This window comes from Pagrus pagrus (genome assembly GCF_965226575.1).
Source record: "Pagrus pagrus genome assembly, chromosome: 13".
NCBI classification, from domain to species: domain Eukaryota; kingdom Metazoa; phylum Chordata; class Actinopteri; order Spariformes; family Sparidae; genus Pagrus; species Pagrus pagrus.
The window spans coordinates 9,762,351-9,785,114 of NC_140197.1; the positions used below are offsets into that span (position 1 = coordinate 9,762,351).

At 42.4% G+C, this 22,764-nt stretch overlaps 4 protein-coding genes across 10 annotated transcripts; all 4 read left to right on the forward strand.

Annotated features, from left to right (window-relative positions):
- The first annotated feature begins 202 nt into the window (after positions 1 to 202).
- On the forward strand, positions 203 to 7,372 carry foxred2 (FAD-dependent oxidoreductase domain containing 2). 4 transcript variants are annotated; one of them, XM_084371061.1, is made up of 10 exons: positions 203 to 336; positions 1,826 to 2,052; positions 2,153 to 2,458; positions 2,542 to 2,793; positions 3,298 to 3,612; positions 3,775 to 3,941; positions 4,145 to 4,310; positions 5,037 to 5,263; positions 5,366 to 5,536; positions 6,560 to 7,372. In XM_084371061.1, exons 2-10 carry the CDS (start codon positions 1,832 to 1,834, stop codon positions 6,790 to 6,792), a joined length of 2,058 nt encoding a protein of 685 aa, XP_084227187.1. In that variant the 5' UTR covers positions 203 to 336; positions 1,826 to 1,831; the 3' UTR covers positions 6,793 to 7,372. The 4 variants fall into 4 exon arrangements, with proteins under 4 accessions (XP_084227187.1, XP_084227186.1, XP_084227188.1 ...); XM_084371060.1 differs by having other exon boundaries at positions 1,829 to 2,052; XM_084371062.1 differs by lacking the exon at positions 203 to 336 and adding an exon at positions 347 to 539.
- Positions 7,373 to 7,550: 178 nt separating this feature from the next.
- On the forward strand, positions 7,551 to 12,654 carry ankrd54 (ankyrin repeat domain 54). Its single transcript, XM_084372055.1, has 8 exons — positions 7,551 to 8,264; positions 8,650 to 8,697; positions 8,796 to 8,894; positions 9,264 to 9,335; positions 9,560 to 9,607; positions 10,259 to 10,383; positions 10,495 to 10,602; positions 10,793 to 12,654. Exons 1-8 carry the CDS (start codon positions 7,874 to 7,876, stop codon positions 10,865 to 10,867), a joined length of 966 nt encoding a protein of 321 aa, XP_084228181.1. The 5' UTR covers positions 7,551 to 7,873; the 3' UTR covers positions 10,868 to 12,654.
- Positions 12,655 to 12,877: 223 nt separating this feature from the next.
- On the forward strand, positions 12,878 to 17,647 carry hmgxb4a (HMG box domain containing 4a). 4 transcript variants are annotated; one of them, XM_084371241.1, is made up of 13 exons: positions 12,878 to 12,955; positions 13,680 to 13,784; positions 13,977 to 14,113; positions 14,274 to 14,349; positions 14,449 to 15,036; positions 15,131 to 15,334; positions 15,466 to 15,644; positions 15,799 to 15,880; positions 15,974 to 16,038; positions 16,145 to 16,241; positions 16,347 to 16,510; positions 16,615 to 16,737; positions 16,929 to 17,647. In XM_084371241.1, exons 2-13 carry the CDS (start codon positions 13,748 to 13,750, stop codon positions 16,971 to 16,973), a joined length of 1,797 nt encoding a protein of 598 aa, XP_084227367.1. In that variant the 5' UTR covers positions 12,878 to 12,955; positions 13,680 to 13,747; the 3' UTR covers positions 16,974 to 17,647. The 4 variants fall into 4 exon arrangements, with proteins under 4 accessions (XP_084227367.1, XP_084227364.1, XP_084227365.1 ...); XM_084371238.1 differs by having other exon boundaries at positions 16,145 to 16,510; XM_084371239.1 differs by lacking the exon at positions 12,878 to 12,955 and adding an exon at positions 12,969 to 13,155 and having other exon boundaries at positions 16,145 to 16,510.
- A 1,017-nt stretch (positions 17,648 to 18,664) lies between these two features.
- LOC311267469 (GTPase IMAP family member 9) lies at positions 18,665 to 22,039 on the forward strand. Its single transcript, XM_084370552.1, has 3 exons — positions 18,665 to 18,796; positions 19,174 to 19,340; positions 20,247 to 22,039. The coding sequence occupies exons 1-3, from the start codon at positions 18,772 to 18,774 to the stop codon at positions 21,075 to 21,077; spliced, it is 1,023 nt and encodes a 340-aa protein (XP_084226678.1). The 5' UTR covers positions 18,665 to 18,771; the 3' UTR covers positions 21,078 to 22,039.
- Positions 22,040 to 22,764: the final 725 nt, after the last annotated feature.

Here is a 22,764-nt window from a genome sequence, read left to right on the forward strand (position 1 = left end):
GTAAACACACTTATAATGAGTAAAATTGGTGGAGTCACCCTTTAAGTTGAAAAAAAAAAGGTGCACAACAATCACAACAACCTGATCAGGTCCTTCATTTAATATCCTTTCTACTCTACTATATTCTATGGCGTTCTCTGATCACGCCCCCTTATGCAAGCAGCCTCCATTGGTGTGTGTTGAAGTGGGTTGAGCTCGAGGATTTTCCGAGGGGAGCACATAGACACACATGACGAGCTGTATAATGCTCCACAGTAAACATGTAGGAGTCTCCACAGGTCTGCTGCATGCCAAGCCACAGATGTTGCGCGCGAGGGATCGACTGATGTAAAAAAGGTAACGTGGACCTCCGTGTTTGTGTCCTAACGCGCGAGCCCGAGCTCACATCTGGTTCAGCGGGCGATGGCAGCCGCCGCATCCGCAGCACAGTGTTACAACATCGGCTGAAGAGTTCATGGAGCGCCGGGGGAGGCTTACTATCCGGAGCTGAGCCTGCTGCTGCATGAGTTTACTCAGATTACACATCGGTGAACTATCGAGTTAGTTACCTGTTCTGTTTGATAATAATATAATAAATTATCATATGTAGCCTGTGTTCACCAGAGCACTGAGCTCAGCAGCTAGATAATATGTTGCCAGTTGCCTAATGGCCCAGATGCTCATGCAGGCAGAAGTAAAGTGAAAAAAACCCTGTGTTGTAACAAAATGATCAGACAGGTTATAAACAACTGTATAGAAGAAAAAACACTGTATGAATAAATGTAGATGTATATATAGTTTAAGTAGCTCTCAATGTAAAAAAGCTTTAGTATAAATTGACGTAGAACTCTAGTGAACATTTAACTATACTGTAAGTACAATGGGTGAAGTCTGTGTTTATAAATGAATATGTATAATGAGCAACAATAAACAATAACATAGCTACAATGTGTATACAGGTCAAACAGTAAACAAGAATACAATAGATCAGTGGTGCAGAGTGCAAAGAGTGCCCTTTAATAGATTAATGTAAATATATAAAGTAGGTGGGTATTAATGCATATGTACAGGTCTATATACAGTTTTGTATGTACTATACTGTGTGCTCGGGTTTACACTCAGTGGACACTTCACTGTACCCATATACAATGTGATATAATCAATTTCAACAGCCATAAATTCTGCTTCGACAATGATATTAAAGGGTATAAGAAGGGGCGCACATAGACACACGTGACGAGCTGTAAAATGCTCCACAGTATAAGATTATAATTTAACAGTATGTTTATAACTAATGCTGTAGTTAATTCAGCCACAAGACACACTTCACTTATCTGCAGTTTGGTGGAATATATAATATATTGGCATGTATTTGTAGCGGCTATTGGCATTCCCAATCATGATGATGATGTGTACATGTCAAAGAAGAAGTGTGTATTCAAACTATTGAATATATTTATATATATTTATTTATATTTATATGTTTGTTTATTTGGATCCCCATTAGCCACCCCTGAGAAGCTTTTCTTCGTGGGGTCCACACAAGTAAAAATTACATCACAATATAAAACAATTAAAAGCACAAGGCACAGAGAAACAAAACAAATACACCAAAAAGAAAAACATTAATTCACAACAATAAAACTACTAATGAAAACAGCATTATATGATTTATTATATAAAAATATATAATATATAATTTTTTTCATTTTGCTATATGTCCCCAAATTGTATGTCTTAGCAGCAGGATGTTAAAAGCAAGAGAGATTTTTATAGTACTACTACTACTACTATCTAACTGTTATATGGATTTTGATCATATACACACCTTTACCAAACTGTCCAGCAGGTTATGGAGCCGAGCTTTCCTTGTTTTATCCTCTTCATCTTGATTGGCTGTGTTGACTGCTCTTTTGAAAACCACCACCACCACCACAATGGCACCCGCCGCTATGATTACTGTGTTCTTGGAGCCGGGCCTGCAGGACTGCAGATGGGATATTTCCTCTCCAAGGCTAAAAGAGACTACATCATCTTGGAGAGGAACTCAGGGCCGGGCAGCTTCTTTAACAAGTAGGAAACTTTCTCAAAGCCTCTCAAGAAAGTTGTACTTGTCTTTCCTCCTGAATGACCCTCGACACATGCTTCCTCTGCTCTGTTTTTGTGTGATCAGGTATCCCAGGCACAGAAAGCTCATCAGCATTAATAAGATCCACACAGGGAGGCAGAACCGAGAGTTCAACCTGCGCCATGACTGGAACTCACTGCTGAGCGATAAACCTGACCTCCTGCTCAAGAGAGTGAGCAGTGAGTTTTATCCACCAGCTGATGCCTTCCCGCTCTATCTGTCCATGTATGTGAAGGAGCTCGGGCTGAAGGTCCGGTATGGTGTGGACATCGGGAGGATCAGGGCGGTCCAGTCAGCCATTGGCAGGAGCTATATCCTGACTGATCAGCATGCATCAGACTACACATGCAGGTATTTTCAGAACTTGGGGTGAAAATGTCACATTTGTCCTGGTTGTGGATGCATCACCTTGTACTTATTCCTCTCGCCCTCAGGGTCCTCCTGGTAGCCACAGGATTGTGGGTCCCTCAGAAGGTCGAGTTTGTCGGTTCTGACCTGGTCGAAGGCTACGAGTCCATCTCCACTAATCCTGAGGACTACAAGAACCAGGCCGTACTCATTCTGGGCAAGGGGAACTCGGCTTTTGAAACAGCCCAGAGCATCATGGGAAGAGCAAGTCGGGTGCACATGCTCAGCTCCAGCCCTGTTCGACTGGCGTGGCAAACACATTATGTTGGAGATCTCAGGTAGTGCTTTCCTTATCTCTTCAGTCTGTGATTCTGCTGTAGGCCTATATCAAATATTATATTAAATAATATAATATTTTAAATTAAACCATTTCAGCCATTTATTCATTAGGCTACTTTCAGCTAACTAGCACTCTATCAAACCATTTATCCAAATCTTTGAGTTAACTATTTCAACTTTGTATCCATCACTTTTAACTTACTGATAAGACTTTACTCCTCGCTTGCTCACTAGTAGGCTATTTTGACACTTGATACCACAGTTTCAACATGTGGTGTTCAAGTATGAGAGCTTGGTTGGTGTTTCTCCAAATCAGTCGAGTTTCTCCACATTTCCAAGTTCCCCCTGGAAACATGCAGAAGCACCCAGTGGGTACAATGAGACCTAATCAGGAATTAATGTCCCACAGTGATTACTGGCAGAAGTCAACCTCACCAACTGTTCTGCGTCAAAGCTAGCAGCACTGTTAACCTCAACTAAACTTTTGTTTTTTTGTATTTCAGAGCTGTTAATAATGAGCTCATAGACACATACCAGCTCAAGTCCCTGGATGGGCTGGTGGAGGCACGACTGGAGAAAATAGTTATCGCTCAACGAAAGGAGCACGGCACGAGGAGATCAGGTGGAAAGAAGACGGAGAAGAAGAAGGGGCAGTTGTATGTGACTTTAAACAAGTACACACAGGACGAGGCGAACAGCTCCGATGTGACAGGAGAAGAACTGCCGGGGTATCACATTGACAACTTCTCTATGCGAAAGCCTTACGACCGTGTGATCAGATGCCTTGGATTCAGATTCAACTTCAGCATATTTGACAGGTATAAATCTTGACTTAACTGTTTTGCCTCAAAATCCATCTGTTATTGACAAGTAATGTCCTATCCTCTGAATCCTCTTGTATTATATTACCATGCATCAAGAAAGTCCAAGCTGTTTTATCTATATAATGTTCACATTTCTTGAAAATCAATCCTCCCTAGCTCTAGCTGCCCTCCAAACAGTGAAAATGCCAAAGGGAGGTTGCCGGGGGTGACGGCCTGGTATGAAGGAAAGGACACCCCCGGCTTGTTTGTGCTGGGAACTGCTGCTCACTCTAGAGACTACCGCTCATCCGCTGGCGGCTTCATCCATGGGTTCCGTTACACAGGTGATGGTCTCATTACAAATGCAGAGCATGTAGTTGAAAGTACAAACATGTGGACCAGGAACATCATCATCATCATCATCTACACGGGTCACAGTAGGAATGTAGAATAACTGGACTTTGACAGTTGTGCACTCCTTTTGTGTCAATTTGGGATTGTATTCAAGATGATGTTTAAATAACCTGTTTGGATTTTTCTGCCACAGCTCGAGCTGTACATCGTGTACTTGAACAGCGTTACCATAGCAACTGGTGGCCATCGACTAAACTGTTGACAACGCAGCTTCAGTCCTGGATTCTGAAGCGGGTTGGAGAGGCCTCTGGGCCGTACCAAATGTTTGAGGTGCTGGGGGACGTTATACTTCTTCGAGGGTAAGTAGATGTTATTTTGGTCATCACCAGTAATAACGTTTTCCAACTGTGCTCATTTGTTGATGAGATCTGCCCACTGTCCCTCTTAAGTTACATGTCCTGATGAACAGCAGCAGTTTCTTTTGACTGCTCCTGGTGAGACGTAGTTCCTCCTAAATGCCCTGGTGCTGCCCAGGGACCTCCTCTCAGCTGGTCCTGTCCAGAACACCTTTGAATGGATGTGGCCACTAGCCAGGAGGCATTAAACACTAAAACCACCTCAACTGGTTCCTTTTAATTAATGTGAAAGGGCAGCATGTGGATGCCAAGGGAGCTAAATCCTTAGTGAGCAATCTTGGCAGAATACATCTGCTTTATAACAGAATCATTCTCCAGTATCACCTATCAAGTGTTTCTTTGTCAGGACATTTATCTGACCTACTTTATAATAATGATATGTGTGTAAGGAACATTTCAAAATAAAATAAAATAAGAAACAAGCCGTGCCTTGGTCAGTAGAGATACCAGAATTGACAGATGATGTTTGAACTGCAATATTAGGTTATTAATTCATCCTATGTAGTACTGATCCCTCCCTGTGTATACTCAATACATAATGCTGTTCTTCACAGGCAGAAATTATATTGCTCAAAATTGAATTACTGACTTTTTCACAGTAACAGAAGAACCCGTTAATCCCTATATGCTCATCATATCCTGGTCCTTTCTTCTCTCCTTGACTCTAAGCTCCCACTGTGAATATATGGAGGAGTTTCCAATCCAGGCTTTGCCTCAGTTCTCCTCTCTCTCGGGCCACAAGATCTCCAGCCATGGACTGATGGTCCTAGTCATGCAGTATGGGAAGAAGAAGGTAGACTATCTGGGCCGGGGCAGGGCTCAAACAGACTGGACCAAAGCTTGGAAGTCTAACTTTCTGCACCCTGTTTTATACTACTATGACACACTTCCCACAGGTGAGAAGAAAAATGCTGTTACAAAATTAATGTACTTTTTAGGAATAAAATTGCTGCAGTTTTACAGAATGAAAGTTAATGTAATTTCTTTTGTTTTTCCAGAGGAAGAAATGAAGCTGCGTCCCCACGGCTGGCCTTTACCAAGGCCCAAGGCAATTCATCACATGGTTGAGGACTTCCTCACAGAATGGGAGGGTCCAATCTCCCACGTCCAGCCACTGCGGCGCTTCCTGGAGCACTGTGTGCAGACTGACCTCAGGGCCTTCTACGCGGGTAAAGTTGCATCTTGTACCTGATCTGTTTCTAGCCCCATAAAATATGTCCAGCTCAGAAAATGCCTCCAGTAACAGAGTGAGAAGAGTAGAATAGGACAGAATACACTTTCACAACAGTTTCTGCATTCATTTATTTTATATGTATAAGGTGTGTATTTCATTATGAAGACAGTAAAGGTCGTCCAGCCCTTACAGGAACAACAAATGGATTAGACATTTACAGCCTGCACTGCCATACAAAGGCAGATAAGGGTAACTACATTAACAGTACAGAGGTAAACATTTTCAAACTGGCCTCCAAACTGTATAACAGAGAGAAAAGGTTGTTATGCCTTTATTTTTATGCGTTTTAAGCAGAGGTGAAGTAGAACTGATTCAACTTCTTTACTCAAGTAAAAGTAAGAAAGTACAGACTCTGAAAAGTATAAAAGTCAAAAGTATTCCTCTGAAGGACATTTCTACCACTGGCATTGTTCATTCCCACAGTACTATGAAAAGGTCAAGGAGTCAGCATGACTGAGAAAAATGCTGCCAAACAACAAAGTGCACCAGGAACTACAAGATATAATAGGCTACATTAGTTTTGACTACAACATCCTTGTTACCAAGCTCATATCTGTTCAGAGATGAAGCTTCAACATTTATTGTAACACCGGTAACTTTTCTGTACATTGACCCACACATTCATGAGGTATCTTCTATAACATGATAACTGCGTCTTCTTTTCTGTCTGTCACTTTATTCAAATAGGATGTCTGACTTCTTTCCTCCAAGGCGTTATTTATTGGTCAACTGAAATGCCGCTGATGTTGCGTTGTGGTGTGGGTGTCATTTTGGATATTTTTAGTAGAACTGTAGGTAATTGCATCATGAAGTTTAACATCACTGATAAACAAGAAGGTTTAACATGTTTGGGATGTCTGCATTTTACCTCCACGCTGAATCTCAGGGCAGAAGACTGACAAGGACGTCACTGATCATGGTAGTTTGACTCATTGCTGTGTTGTCTCGTGTCTTTTAGAATCATGTTTCCGCTCATCCCTCACCCATCGCACGCCGCCGCTGTTTTGTCAGCAAGGATACTTGAAGCAGCAGGGCGTCTCTCACAGCGGTCAGCTGCGGCAACACGATCATGACGCTGGACTGACGCCTACTGAGCAAGATGCAGGAAAATCCGGGGCTGACCCAGCTTTCCCCAACTACCTGGCACAAGCTGGAGCCTCTGTGTCTTCAGGACTGAAACTTGACTTCTGATTGTTTTTGAGTGTGTTAAAGCTATGCCTATGATGCTGTTTAGGTCTACCTCCTTGCACCCATTATTAACGCCTCTACAGGACCAAATGTCTTTGGTATGCCACCCTACAAATCAGTGGTTCCCGACCTTTTAGGCTTGTGACTCCTTTAAATTGAGCATTTTTACTTGCAACACCTCGTCACTAGACGAAAATATCGAACACTTTACTATGTCAACCAAAGAGAGGTTTCCCTTTCTTTATTTTAATAATTTTGAGGGTCTAAAAAAGTAAGCGTATCCAGTAAAATATAAAAAACGGGCATAGATTACAGGAAGGTGAGTAAATATGCATATTTCCTCTTCTGGCCCCACAGATTTCATCATCATGGTAACTGCTGTTTGTCCCTGGAGAGGTACCTTGTCCTTTTAAAGCTTCCTTCTTGTTTTCCTCACAAAATATTTATATATATTATAATATACCATTTTCATATCATGGAAATCTATATTACATAAAGCTATATTGGTGGAGGGTTACTGAATGATTATGCATTACACATTTTACATGATGTTAAATAAACATACATTACATAAAAACACACATTAGGTCTTGTTTTCATTTCCATAAAAACGTTTTGTGAAATATTATTGAGCTTCATTGTACGCATGCGTAGAGCAATCCAGCAAAGGGGCTGTTTGATTGGATACCCGCTTGCGTAGCTCCCATTGGACGGTGGCTAATGAACAACATAGAATCTGATTGGTCGAGGCTGCTCTGGGAGCTGTTGACTGCACAATGGGTGTGCCTCTTACTACTTCGGTACGATGAAATGGAAAATGTGAAATAGGGGACATTTTGGTGCCGTGAAGGAAGAAAGCTGTTAAAATACTGCCAATTACCCGGGATGGAGAGACTTTAATGGGGGAGTTTCAGAGCGGACGTGCCGTGCAATGACCCCAGGCGACGCTGACGGAGCGGATACCGTATTCAGAGTTGACCCCCGATATTAATGACGGCTGTTTCCTTTTAGCTTTGGCAGGAGTAGTAAGGACCGTGTGCAGCGAGTGTAGTGTAAACACAGCATCCATATGTCACGATAAAGTATGGACGGGTGGAGCCCAATCGTTGCAACAGCCTCGGATAATGACCGCTCCAGCTCCGAGGGGGAGTACATGCTGGAGCCCGGAGCCGAAGACGAGACCCGGGAGGCGGTGGACGGAGAGCAGCGGGGTAGCGTGGAGGGGATGGACGACGGGGGTACAGCCGCCGTCGGGTTCGGGATAAGCGGGACTGGGGAGGGCAAGGTGGTGTTGGGTCGAGTGGGACAGAGAGACGATAAGGAGCTCAGGTACCTGCACTTGTTGTGGGAGCCGGGACGAGCCGAGCTGGGCTCCGGTGTGGTGGCGGGCAAGCTGGGGAAGATGACGGGGAGCAGGGCCAGGAGGCAGCACAGGGTGGTGCGGAACCTCGGTCCTATGGGGAAAGATATTTATGGTAAGGGTCTGTTATATTGTCTTTTAATGTGTAGAGTAAACAGGGTGTGTGTGTGTGTGTGTGTGTGTGTGTGTGTGTGTGGACGGAGCTAAGCGTGTGCTATATTTGTAAGTTTAGCTTCAAAATGAAAGCTAAGCTACCTTTTACCAAACAGGTAAAGGTGATACAGTTATGTTACAGTGTGATGCAGTGAGTAACGCAGCTCTGGTGTCGTCTCTTAATATCATTTCCTTCAGTCTGTTCAACAAGTCCCCCTCTTCAGAGTTGAGCTGGTGTTCTTGTGACTGATGCCTTTGTTGATCTGATGCCATGACACCTGATCCCCTCCAATCATAAAGCAGCATTTACATACCTGCCAGTCACTTTGAATGTCTTATCTCCACAGCTGTGAAGAGACTGAGGGAGGCAGCCAACAGCAACGACATCGACACAGGTATGAGTAGTGAGGTGATGCAGTAAAGCTCCTTGCACGTGGGGTAAGAGAAGGATGATTATTGGCTGTGTTTTGCTAATAAAGCTGTGTTCTTCCAGTTCGAAAGCTCCTGCAAGATGACATCGACCCCTGTGCGGCCGATGACAAGGGAAGGACCGCCCTCCATTTCTCTTCCTGCAATGGCAATGAGAGCATTGGTAGGTTGGTGATAAGAATGTTATGACAAGTATCGTGGGAAATTACGTTTAATGCAGCTGGATGGTTGGAGAGGGCATCATGCAGTTTGAAGATAAGGGTGTATGCCACCATGCTACAATCCATCCTGTTGTAGCATCACTGAATAATGAACATATTAGTCAAGAAGTCATGCACTTCCCACATTTAACTTTGATCAGCTTCCCTGGTATTTAAGTTTTAATCATAGATTTAGTCCTTCCTTGGTTCGGTTATTGTTTTCAATTGCAGCAGTTGTATTTCCTACACTTCCCGCCATTGTACACTGCATTTTAGAATCAGTACAGTTCAGTGTGAATTTGTACAATTAAATGTCTTTTTTATGACCGTAGTGCAATTGTTGCTGAGTCACGGCGCTGACCCCAACCAGCGAGACAGTCTGGGCAATACCCCCCTCCATCTGGGTAAGAAAGAACAATCACCATGTGGTGAAACCTGTAGCGCTGTGGTCAGTAATGCATATGAGTGAGGTTTCACTTTGACACACAACAGTGCAGCTGCTTTCAGCTCACACGTGTTTACATGATCAGATATGCTGCAGAATAAGATGAAGCAACAAGTGTTTTAAAGCACTTTTATTCTTGTGTTTTGTGTTGCAACGTGCCCATTTTATCTTGTGTCTCTGCAGCGGCCTGTACCAACCATGTGCCTGTGATCACCACATTGCTGAGAGGAGGTGAGACCACTATAGTGTGGTACTTTTCTTGTGTATACATGTTGCTCAGTCACCCATTACAGGAGAGCTCTTTTTAAGTTAGTTGAAAATAAAGTGGAGCAATTATCTTTTTCACTTTGGAGTTATGCATTTTAACACTGTATGTAAGCATAGGTGATGTATAATGCATAAAAGAGGGTCATTCTTTGCCCCAAATTTCCAAAACGGACTTCTCATGTAAGGTTACCCTGCTTATGCCATGGTCTCTTGCCAAAAACTTAAAACACAGCAAGGTTACCTTTTAAAAGTAAGGTAGTCTTTTACTGAATTTACATTTTAAAAATCAAAAAATGCAACAAGCACTGATTGAGAATGGTGATTAAACATTTTTGATATGCTAGTTTTTTCAGTGTCCTAGTATATATTCCAATTGGATGCCAGTCAGCCAATCAGAAACAAACTCTTTCTGTTGCCCTGGTAAAATTCCAGTAATTCCCAGTTCCCTGTACAGCTCACAACAAACAAAAGCTGATTTAAAGTAATTTCAACATAATGTTGCTTTAATAAACTCCATAAAGTATGATTATTATTCAGTAACAGTTGATAATCAATTGATACGACTTAATAAATATGTGTAACTGAAAGATTTGTGCTCTAATTGTCTCTGTTAAGGAGCCCGTGTGGACGCCCTCGACCGAGCTGGAAGGACCCCTCTGCACCTAGCACGCTCCAAGCTTAATATTCTGCAGGAGGGAGATTCACGCAGCTTAGAAACCCTGAGAGGGGAAGTCACACAGGTAGATAATTAACTTGCCTGGCTTAGTGAGTCAAGACTCTGGGGTTTTGGATAGATCCTAATTGTTTAGGTAGGAATGCTAAAGATTTTTATATCCGACTTTCCCTTTCAGATTATTCAAATGCTGAGGGAATACCTGAACTTAATGGGTCAGAGTGAAGCTAAAGAGAGGCTGGAGCATATTTCCACACAGCTGCAGCACACGCGCACCAAAGAGCAGGTGAGACCTACATACTCACTTTTAATGTTTATCAGATTCACATGCATAAAAACAGAGATGTAGGTGAAACTAAATTTAAATGTGTGTGTTTTTAGATTTGCATGCAATTATTATTTTTACCGCATTATTCAGATGTATTTTCACTGTAATTAACTAATACATGGTTGTATGTATTTTTGCTTTTTTTCAGGTGGATGAGGTGACAGATTTGTTGGCCAGTTTTACATCACTCAGTCTACAGAAACAGAATTTGGGGGATAGGTAGAAGATAAAGTGTATAGAGAGCTGAAGTCCTGCTCCTTCTAAAAGGAAGTTTCTGCTCCAATTACCTTGGCAAGACAAGCAAATGCTGAACTATAATGCTTTTCTGTCCATATTCCACATTCAATTTTTATCTACAGACCTCCTGCACTAAACAGTAAGACTTAAACACCGTATCATCTTAACCAAGAAAAGACAGTGATTATTCTGTTAGCATTTACATCTCTGATGAGGTTTTGATAGTGTGACTGCGGCTAAGACTAATGTGCTTTAAATGCAAACAAAGATGTCGTTGGTTAAAATGAAAAGCTGCCTAAATTTTAAAGCCCATTACTGTTTTGTGGTGGGTATCCGTTTAGCTTATGGACAGAATTTTTTTTTTCACAAATGAGCTCTTCAGAAAAAGGATAAAAGTAACCCCTAAGGGCAAAATACACATTGAAGACAGGAAGCTAACCCTGAAGTGAAGTGGGACCTTGGCTCTCTATTGTGTGAATGTGTGTGTGTGTGTGTATGTGAGAGAAAGAGAGTATAGCCCTTTTCACTTCGCATTATCGCTGCAAAGAAAGCTCGCCTTTACGCCGCCTTTTTTTGTTCACACTGAACCAAGCAAAAGAGGCGTGACGGTACATGACATGGCGTTGAGATCTGTGTGGGTTTTTTTTTTTTCAGTGTGTTCCCCCAGTTTCCACCTCTTTATCTAAACATGTATCGGCTTGACTGTTTTATACATTTGGATACAGTTATAATGTGTTGTGATTGAGATCCGGACCCCCCATACATCCTGGAAAATGACAAAGTTAAGTTTTTTGCTCTAAATTGCATTATTACATAATTGCCATCAGCAAATAGTGGACCCTGTCTGGCTCTCACTTGCGGGGAGGGATGCTGTTTTCTGGGGTCTCACTGAAGTCTCGGTCGGGATGGATGGCCATCACAGTGACTTTTTTCAATACAAGTTGCGAGAGACAGTAACTACAACAACACAATAGTGGAAGCGACAAAGACACGGTGAGTTAAAGTTCTTTGCTCTAAATCGCGTCACATAATCACCGCCATTTAACTACCGGAGCCCCCTGGCTCTGCTGCCGGGGATAGACTCTGTTTTTCTGGCAGAAATGTGATGAAGAGTCAGTAGGACAGACAGGATCCATGTATGGATGCGGTATTTTTTTCCTCATAAGTTGCCAAAGACACTACCAGTTACCACATTACTGTTGTTTGGTCCTGTACTTTTGCTTTGTGGGTTGAAGTGTGGGACATTTCTCTTTTATTTGACGAGTGAAGGATCTGTTTAGTTGTCAGGCCGACACACCCTTATCTGCGCTACCGGCTTTTCCATTCACACAGACGCCGGCTCGCCTCTGCTGCGGCTCTGATACTACCTCCTCTGTGGATCAGAGCCGCAGCGAAATTGTCCACCCTCTCCGCATCTGAAACTTTCACACAAACGGCGAGGCGGAATATCAGCGCATGATTCCCACATTGAAAGGGCAGTGTGAATGGGGCTATTGTGAGTGTGTGTGTGTGAGTCACATAGTGTGCCGATATGTTCTTTGCCTGCCATCATTAGCTAAGTTCTATGATAATTATGACAAATTTCTCACGAAACGATTAAACAGTTTTCACTGTTGTATTTTCTGTTTTCTTATCAACAGCATCTTTGTATCTCGTTGCCTTTATTTCTTGTACTGCATGTTATGTTTGTATGTGAACTGTACTGTAAAACAATTGATTTGGCTGTCGTTGGAAATGGATTTATGTGAATCAATAAATCAATATGTTTGGCTATATTTGTGAAACGTTGTCTTTCTTGTAATGTGATAAAGAATGGTATATCCACATGGGGTTTAATATAGCCTACATATTTCACTATCAACATATTCAATGAGAGGGCCCTGTGCAGTAGTATTCTGGATGGTAGGATCACAGTTAGCGAATGTGCTGCTAATATGGCTACGTTTCCTCTGCTCTTCTTCTACGCTGATTGGCTGTTTTACCAAAGCCCCTCCCCCTACGTGGACACGTATTGTTGTATTGCCGATAATAAAAGATGGCCGCCGGACCCGCGTAAATTGGAGACCCCATAGAGGTAGTAATATTTAATAAACACATTTTTTTCGCTCCTCCTGGTCTTCGTAAACTACACATGCTACCACCCACATGGGATGAAGACATGAGCAGAGTTGAACGCATGTAGACCACAGTATTTTGTGCATTTGAGGCGACCGCGGCCTATCTGTGGGTGAAAGCCTCGGCCTTTCCTCGCCAGCCTTCACCGGCAAGCTGAGGGTACGCGCGGCAAGACGGATTCCGGTGCTAGAAATGTTGGGAAAGCTAGCGAGTCCAAGTAAATGGAGAGGGGGTGTGTTTGTGTATCTTTATGAAAGTAGGCGGGAATTTGTTTTGCTATCATGTTATCGTACTCTTCTGTAGATGACAGACAACTTTGTTTATTATTGTAATATAACGCGAATTGCACTTTTCGTGAAGAAGCAACCAAGCATGTAGCACTTCTCCACTTTGAGTCGCGTTATGTGTAGCTTACCTGCAGATCCAGTGCTGCTCACACTGCTCGGTACAGGACTTAGCAGGTATACTTGTAGCATTGTAGTAACTAAGTATCTGTTAGAGTATAATTATCTTTTTTTAATGGAAACAGCGTTATTAGATGCGAAGCAATGGCCAAGCTTTTCACTTCATAGTCATTGTGCTACATTAAACTGCTGTCAGTAGTTTTCACCAGAATAAATATTTCATATATTAATTACTTTAAACTGCATTTGATTTTTTCTCTCTTGATGTTGACATTACAGGTCAGTATCCTGCCTAATGTTGTCAGTGACAGACTGTGACAACTAAACGTGTTGACAAAGGAGGAGCCATGGCTTTTGAGGAGATCAAGAGTAAAGGAGGAATGGGTAATGTCGGCATGTAAAGTGCATGTTATTGACATAAAAAACATATACATAATTTGTATTTGTATTATCTTCCTTGTCGAAACTGGTACAGAAAATGATATGGATATGATATAGGCTTTGTTAACTATTCCCAATTTCATCAAAATTTTGCTTTTGAGGTTAGGATTATAAATCTCATTTCATGTGTTGTAGATATGGGGATGGAGGGAGACAGGGGCCTTGTGGCTGGTCGCAGCCAGAGAGAGAAGAGGAGGTCGTACAAGGACCTGCTAAGGGAGGAAGAAGAGATCGCAGCTCAGGTCCGAAAGTCTTCCAAAAAACGACCTAAGGTAAGATTTCTCTCTGCAATAGCTTGACCCAATGCATTAATATCACAGAAAGCTTGAAGATATTATGCTGCCGTTCATGTTGTTATTACACATTGTAATATGTTGAACCTACGTGTCTGTGAATTTGTTAAGTGAAAACATTTGTGTCATTTCAAATCAGGATTCAGAGCTTTTCATGCTTGGAGGAGACTCACACAAAAAGAAGAAGAAACATAGTGATGACCACTATTACAGAGGTAAGAACGTTGATATGTTGTAATGATCTGTTATTGTCACAAAGAATAACACTGCATTTGTATTTACTTATATCTTTTCCTTTATCATCCCTTTATCAGACCACGATGGTTCAGGTCCACCTCCCCACAAGAAAAAGCACAAGTCTGCAGATCGCTCCCCTACTCTCTCCTCCCCGTCCTCCTCCCACCCGACAGATACAGCGATGGGCCTCCTGCAGGCTATCACCTCTCCGCTGGCCACAGGTTCAGACCCCAGTCCCCACTTGCACAAGAAGCCCTCCTACCCCTCCTTCTCATCGCACTCTTCCAAGGACCGCAAACGCGAGAGCAGCAGCGGTGGTGGAAGCAAAGGGAGCCACTCCTTCTCTCACTCCCGCCCCGTGTCCTCATCGTCATCCTCCTCCAAGAAGCACTCCTCGTCTTCCTCCAAGTCGTCTCTGTTCCACGGTGGAGCTCCCAAAGAGGAGCCCTTGACGTTACGCGAGGCTGACGGGTTGAAGATGAAGCTCATCATGTCGCCAGAGAAAGAGGAGGGAGAGAGCTTCCCGTTCACGCCCCACTCTTCCAAAGGAGGTGTGAAGAAAGAGAAGGATAGAGACAGGATGCAGATGTCAAAGATGCCCAAGAAGAAACTGCAGCAGAGTCGAGATCCACTGCCTGTAGTGGGGAAGGAGGTGGAGGTGGAAGGTAGGATTGCCCTGAATCATGTTCATTGTACTGTAGATATTATTGGTGCACCTGGTTTTTATTCATATCCATTGTTGTGTTCTCTTTCATACAGGCCATTATGGAGGTGGCATGGGGGATGACAGCTCTTCGTCTGGGGGTGAACTGGAGGCTGGCGAACTGGTTATAGATGATTCGTACACACACCTGTCAAAAAAGAAGAAGAAGAGCAAAAAAAGCAAGAAGAAAAAAGACAAAGAGAAAGACAGAGACAAGGAGAAAAGTGGGAAGGACAAGAAGCACAGCAAAGGATTTGGAGGTGAGTTTACTGTTTGTTAACTATGTAGCAAATATATTGTTGTTGTCCCGACAAATTTATTGCACTGATCCATTTGCTGATTGTGTCTATTTAATTACCATTGTTTTATTTTTGTATGACACTCTCACCAGATTCATCAAGAGGCCACAGCCACTCCCACCCCACTGTCACTCACAGTGCTGTTGGTCCAATGTATGCCATGGGCACACCCGTCCCTCCACACCACCATCAAGCCAATGATGGAGTGACGGAGAAGAAGAAGAAGAAAGAGGAGAAAGACAGAGAAAAGCACGAGAAGGGAAAAGATAAGGTACGATACTGTTCAGTCTTATTTCCTGAGGTTTGAATGCCAGAAATCTGAAGTAATTGTTGAGTCACTCCTGCAGATCCTGCCTTTGGAGTTAAATAAAGATAAATGTGCATTTTGAATATTATTGGGATTTTTTTTCTTTGTCCACTTTTAGCCCAAGAAGAAGAACACATCAGCGTACCAGGTGTTTTGTAAGGAGTACAGAGTCAACATCAATGCTGAACAGCCAGGACTAGGTGGGTAACACTAAGCACTGATTAGCATATTGAGCTTTCAAATATCACCAAAATACCTATTTTAAACAATATGCTTTTGTGTCTAATCCGCAGTGTTTGGTGAGCTAAGCAAGAAGTTGGCTGAGGTGTGGAAGGCGATGCCCGAGAAAGACAAATTAGTATGTTTTTGCCTTACTTGTAATAAATCCTGGAAAAGCTTTTGAGTATCACTGTTTGTGCTTTCAGTTGTGGTGGTTCACTAACTGTTGTGTGTTTTCTCTGCAGGTTTGGAGGCAGAAAGCCCAGTATCTGCAGCACAAACAGAACAAAGCTGAGGCCACCACAGTCAAACACAAGAGCGCCAGTGAGAGCAAGAGCAAAGGTATCTTTGACTGTAACATGAAAGTTTGCAACGGATTGATGAAGAAGATTTACTGTTTCTCAACTCTGTGTCCTCGTCCTCTCACTTCTGATTTCGTCATGACAGTTGTAGGAACGGGAACAGGGATGGTGTCACCAAACAAAGCGCCCAGCACAGTGTCTTTATCCCCAGCACGAGTCCCAGAGGTGGATCCCATTGATGCAGCAGCTCACCTGCAGCTCCTGGGAGAGTCCCTGTCTCTGATAGGGCATCGGCTACAGGAAACAGAGGTAAGTTTACAGGCCAGTTTACAGTGCTTTTTTGTGTAATACAGAGATGTTTCATGACTTTGCATTGGAATTTGAGTCATGTGACTGACATTTCTTTGTGTTAGGGGATGGTGGCAGTGTCCGGGAGTCTGTCTGTACTTCTAGACTCCATCTTGTGTGCGCTGGGACCACTGACCTGTCTCACAGCGCAGATTCCACAGTTAAATGGATGTCCTCGAAATGTCCTGGTAAAGTATAAGCATTTATAAATGTTGTTTGAATTAAATTACTCTGGGTGTTTTCAGCTTTAGAACTAATAATAATAATAATAATAATAGTAGTAAGTTTCCTCTGTATAGACTGCATTACATTATACATTCAGGTGTTGTATATGTGGCTCAGTGCTGTTTTCTAACAAAGCTCTCTCTTCTTCTGTCAGTCAAATACATTGGACAACATTGCCTACATCATGCCCGGGCTGTGAGTGAAGGAAGATAATCACCATGGAGTGATTTGCATCAGAAGTCAACATGTTTGGCAGGAGTGACCCTTGGACTTTAATTTAAGCCACTGCTCGGCATCTGAAAAGCGGATCTTTCTAGCGTCAACTTGTTTTTAAAGTATTTTTTTAAAGACCTTGTTCTCTTAATTTTCTAATTGTTATATTTTTAAATGAAACATTTTACTGAACACGTTAATCTTTTCTTGGCATGTCAGCTTAGTTTTACTGTTACTGTACAGCGTGCTGTTGTATGAATGAGTGTACGCTTGTATGTACAATACTGAATGTATGTGTTTATTTAGCTGTGAAGTGGGACTGACTGCTAGTGTATGAGACTGTTGACTGTTTTTTTTAACTGAAATGTACAGGAACATTTAAGTCGTTGACTTTTGGTCGTCATCATACACATAACGTAATATATTTGGCACCTGCTAAGTTTTTCTTTCACCATGTAACAAGTGCTGCCATGCCTTACTGTTTTTTACATTTGATATTTTGCTGTGCACACAGTGTTTAGATTTCGACTGTACTGTAGACTTTCAAAAGTGACCGAAAACACCTTTGGGTGCTACCTTGTTGTAATCAGGAGCTGTTCAAACAAATCAATGTCGGACATTTAACGAAATGGCAGCATTAAATTATGACCTGTTCCCTAATTCAGCTTCTGTGCTTTTATTAGCTGTGCTAGCAGCTCGGCTGTAGGGATCAAAAGGCTGTTTGGTAGTTTCATCACTTTGGGTGCACATTAAAATGTTTCACCAACCATCTGGATGGATCACCATGACGTTTTGGAAGTCAGAGGATGAATGACTGGTGAATCCTGTCCTCTCCTGGCACTATGATATTTCTGGACAACTTTAGGATGAATTACCATGAAATCTGGAAAGCACATTGATTGTTATTTACTTTCCAAGGATGGAGACCGAATCAACCAATCATAGCCAACCAATCAAAGCTCCACTCCATGACCCTGAGCTTGGGTGTCAAGAAGGCTTTAATGACCAAATGTTAGAAAATGTCTTCCCTCACAGGACACAGACATTCCCATCAGCCCCAGCTGTAGTCTGTGTCATGCTAATGATCAAACATGCTAAATTTAGGATATGGTTAGCATCAGCATGTAGAAATGTCATTTTGACCATGTTAGCAAGCGTACATTAGCGTTTAGCTCATAACGCACCACTGTGCCTAAGTACAGCTAACAGAAGTGCATGGTTGTACTCTTCTTTTACTACAGCTTTAGTTACTAGTTACATGACAGACAAAACATACGAAGAGCTTAAAATAAAATACGTTTTGTTAGAAATTAAAGAAAAAAATTGGCTTCTACTTTCATAACTGTCAACAGCCATTTTTCTTTTCATGGTGCTGATGTGATTTTGGGAAATCTTGGAAATTATGTCAATATTTCTCACAAAAGTTCAAAATTTGGGTTAATAATCTAATAATCAGCCTCAGGGTCCATTAGTCTGCATTGAGTAGTTTGAACAGTTTAAGTACATTTTCCTCATTTCAGGATGACCTACATTAACTCTAGGTAACATTTTTAATTATTCGTAGCATATTAGTATGTTTGTTGTGTACTAATGTAATATAAAGTGAGCTGACACATGTGGGCTGACATGATAAGAAAAGTGTTGAGTCACTTGACGGTCCGCGGGCCTCAGCTTGAGTCCAGTGTAGCCGGGACAGAGTGAGTGTGAGTCAGGCTGCAGGAACCAGGAAGTCAACTCATCCTCTGGTGGTTCCACATTAAATACAGCAGCGACCAGGAGCAGTCATGTCTGCATTTGCTTCACACCCAGGTAGATCATTCTTTATTAAATGTATGTTTTTAAAGAGCTGTGTTAGTTTGTGAGGTATAACAGGAGATAAAGTCAGCGGGGCGGGTCGCATGTGCGTGTTTTCGGTATTGAGGGGAGAGAGCAGCTGCTGAAGGGCGCTGCCTGTCTGCAAATGTGATGGTGCCACGATAGCGTTTATATCATCTGACACTGTGTAAACAAATATCACTTTTACATGCGGGACAGAAGACTTCAAGTTATTTTACTATAATAAAATGACTCCAGTGCGTTTGAAAACTTGTGCAGCTTACTCTCTGGACAACATTTACACAGTACGCCCTTATAAACAAACAGCAGCATGGAGCTGATCAGCTGTTTACATGTCTCCTCTCGAGCAGAGCTGAGGCTGGTGCTGCTCGGCCGGACCGGGTCAGGAAAGACATCAGCAGTGTCCACCATCCTGGGCCTGCAGGACACCCAGCAGCAGGACACCCAGCAGGGCCTAGAGGCTGCTGCTGTCACCCAGGGGTGCAGCAAACACAGAGGAGAGGCTGCAGGCAGGCAGGTGGGGGTGACAGACACACAACACAAGGCTTCATGACTCGAGGGAGGAGGTGTTTCTTTAAGGATACATAAGAATTCAAGTAAAGGGGCATTATGTAGTCAAACTCAACATTTTTGCTGATTAGTGAGGTAATAATACAAACTCAGAAATATGTATTTTTTCCATAACTGAGTAAACAAGTTATGGAACAGCTTGAATATTCAGTTATGGAAAAAATAATTGAATTATTACCTCATTAATATTAAAAATATAACAAAACAACAAAACAAAGACTACATAATGCACCTTTAAGGATTTTAACTGCAGTAAAGGATCATAATGTCCAGATCACACATCATAATTGAGACAAATAATATGTCTGGGAACTAAGTGGTTAAATATCAATACACATACTTGTTTTTATTATTAATATTTTATTGATATTTATCTTTAGACAAATACAAAAGTTAAGTAAATACATAAATACATCCACACACACACACACACACACACACACACACACACACACACATAGGTACAAATGCACACTCGAATAACAGCATACACAAGTTTAATTTCCCTAAAATATAAATCTATAAACAGTCTTACTTCTCCTTTGTTCTTTTTAGTTACAGTGAAAAATACAAACATAGTCAGCACACATAGAGATCCCAGGTGTAAGCCCTTCATCAGACATGAAACAAGCACAGAGACACACCTTAAGTACCTTTGCAAAGGGGTCACCTGACAGGTCGTGAGACTGCAAAAATACAAGAAAAACATGAAATACGAGACCTCACAGCAACAACTGACATGTAGTAGTAAAAGCCTGTTATTCTGTGACAGTGACAATCAGTTTGTAGGATAAATGTGCTTCAAAAACAAGAAAAACAACCTTCATGTTATGCTTCTGTCTCTCCTCTGCAGGTGGTGATTGTCTCCAGTCCAGCCTGGTTCGACTCAGACTGCGACCCAACAGAGAGAAGAAGACACATATCCTCCTTTATCTCCTCATCCAGCCCTGGTCCACACGCCTTCCTGCTGTGTGTCCCTGTGAATCAGCCGGCTGATGGAGAGGCCAAGGCCCTGGATGTCCTGATGGAGCTGTTGGGCCCCTCTGCAGTCAGCACGCACACCATCATACTCTTCACCCACACCGAGGAGCTGGAGGAGGACGAGAGGCTGGAGGATTACCTCGTCACTTGGCGAAAGGACCTCGGGGAGCTGGTGGAAAGATGTGGCGACCGCTACCACACCCTGGAGACCCGTGGTGGAGAAGAGGCGGAGAGGAAAGCTGTTGAGGAGCTTCTGGAGAAGGTGGAGCAGGCTGTGGCAGAGAGCGGGACGCAACACTTCAGCTGCCCTCTGTACCAGGAGGCTGAGGAGAGAGTGAGGGAGAGGCAGGTGGAGGTGGCCAGACAGAGGAGAGGAGAGGAGGACTCCCCACCAGAGGACGACCTGACGGAGGAGGAAATGGAGGCAGCGCGGGAGGAGGCAGAGAGGAGCGTCGATGACTTGGACGTGGATGTGGATGGTATTTTCCCCTCTGCCAGCGTCTCACCTCCTTCATTTCTCTGGGGCTTGTGGGAGAAGCTGACATGCTGGACCAAGTGGCTGCCCTCCTTTGTGAGAAGGGAGGCCCTGCTGGGAGCGCTGGTCGGCCTGTTTGTGGGAGGGCCGTTCGGAGGTATGATGGGGGCCACGGTGGGCTCGGTGGCTACTGAGGTGAAGAGAAGAAACACACAGAAAACCAAATGAGGGATGATCTCATGTTTATGCATTAAGTTGCACTTTAAAGTCCTTTCACTGTGTTCACACACCCACCAGTGTATTACCGAGCTATTAGCTTGCAAGCTAGCAATTCTCAACAACAGTATTTATGTTTAACCACCGAGCACCAGTAGCTAGTTTCTACTTCACAGTGTGCACCACTCTGTATAAACTGTATTATCTAATGGCTCATGCTTCATAGATCAGTAACAACTCATTACTAGAGCAACGGATGGGTTGCCAGGTTTGAAAATCTCTCTGGCTGGTGTATATGTTCCTCTAGTGTTCTGTCTTTTACAGTTAGCTTAGTTATTCATCTTGATAGCTCAGCTTATTCAGAGCAGGTTACAAATGTTAATGATTTATCAGGTTGTGATCTACTACAGAGCTCCATTATGTCCGCAGACGTAAACCTGCTATTTTGAGTTTCTGGCCACTTGGGAGCAGCAGAAACAAGCTTTGTGAACACCACACTGACATAAGACCAGCTTTTATGCTGATAATATGACTTTGTTAGTAATCTGTTGCCTATTTAAACTGACCATAGACAAGGTTTTTCTGCTTTTAAAGCTGCTGTAAGTGATATTTCTTATTAAAATAATTGTTAAATAGCTCTTTATTCCAACACTAATCACTGTTACAGAGTGTTGGGTCAGTGACCTTTGTCTTTGTCCTTATACAGTAAAAGAGAAAATATATGTTCTGCTATCCCTGCCCACTTTATCCAATCAGGACGGAGAACTCCACTTTGCTGCTGTGTCTGGTGATTAGCGGCTGCATGTTCATGTGACACAGGAGGGAAGGGATTGTTAACTGCAAGACGACTAGGATGGTTACAGCAGCTTTAATCATAATGAAGTAAATGTTGATTGCACAGTGTAATGGCTTTGTCATAAAAACACCATCATTGTTTAGATTAGTTCCCTATAAAACTTGCTTTTACGATGCAATTTCAAGGTGTCTATTTCCACTTTTCTGGCCATCTGATTAACATGAGTCCAGTATTTACTCCTGTTTTTGGTCTACAACAACCTGTGAGAGGGAACCAATACAATAATAAAGTTGGGAGTCAGGGAAAAACAAAACAAATTGGCTGAAAAACACTAAAAAGCTCCACAGAGCTGAGAGGAAGTGCAGAATCAGGTGATACTTGTGTTGGTTCATCGTTATAAGAAAACACTTTCACATAAAAGTGGAGATTTTATCCATTGTTAATGTAAAAATAACAAATAGTGCAGTTTTAATTAAAAATGTACACCAGCCAAACAGATTCTTCACAACCTGGCAACACACAAGCTGTCTTTATAAGTGGATTATTAGATCTGTAAAGACACAATACATAATTTATCAACCACTGAAATCTGATCAGTATCAACCTTTAAACCTCTTTTAGACTTTTGTGAATGCAGATGGCGAAAAAAACAAAACACAAAGAGGCAACACCAAGAACCCACCACAGGGGGGCGCCATTGACCTTTATATCAGAGTTTACATGTATGAGCTGAATTATAAGATAATTATTTACTGCTTACCAAGCAAATAAAAGCTGCTGTTTTAAATACAATCCTGTAATACAATACTGTTTTTTTTCTCTGAGATGTTTGAATCCTAAATAGTTGATTTACTGTGTGATCAGGTTTTGGATATCTAATTTAAATGTGCCCAGCATTAACTA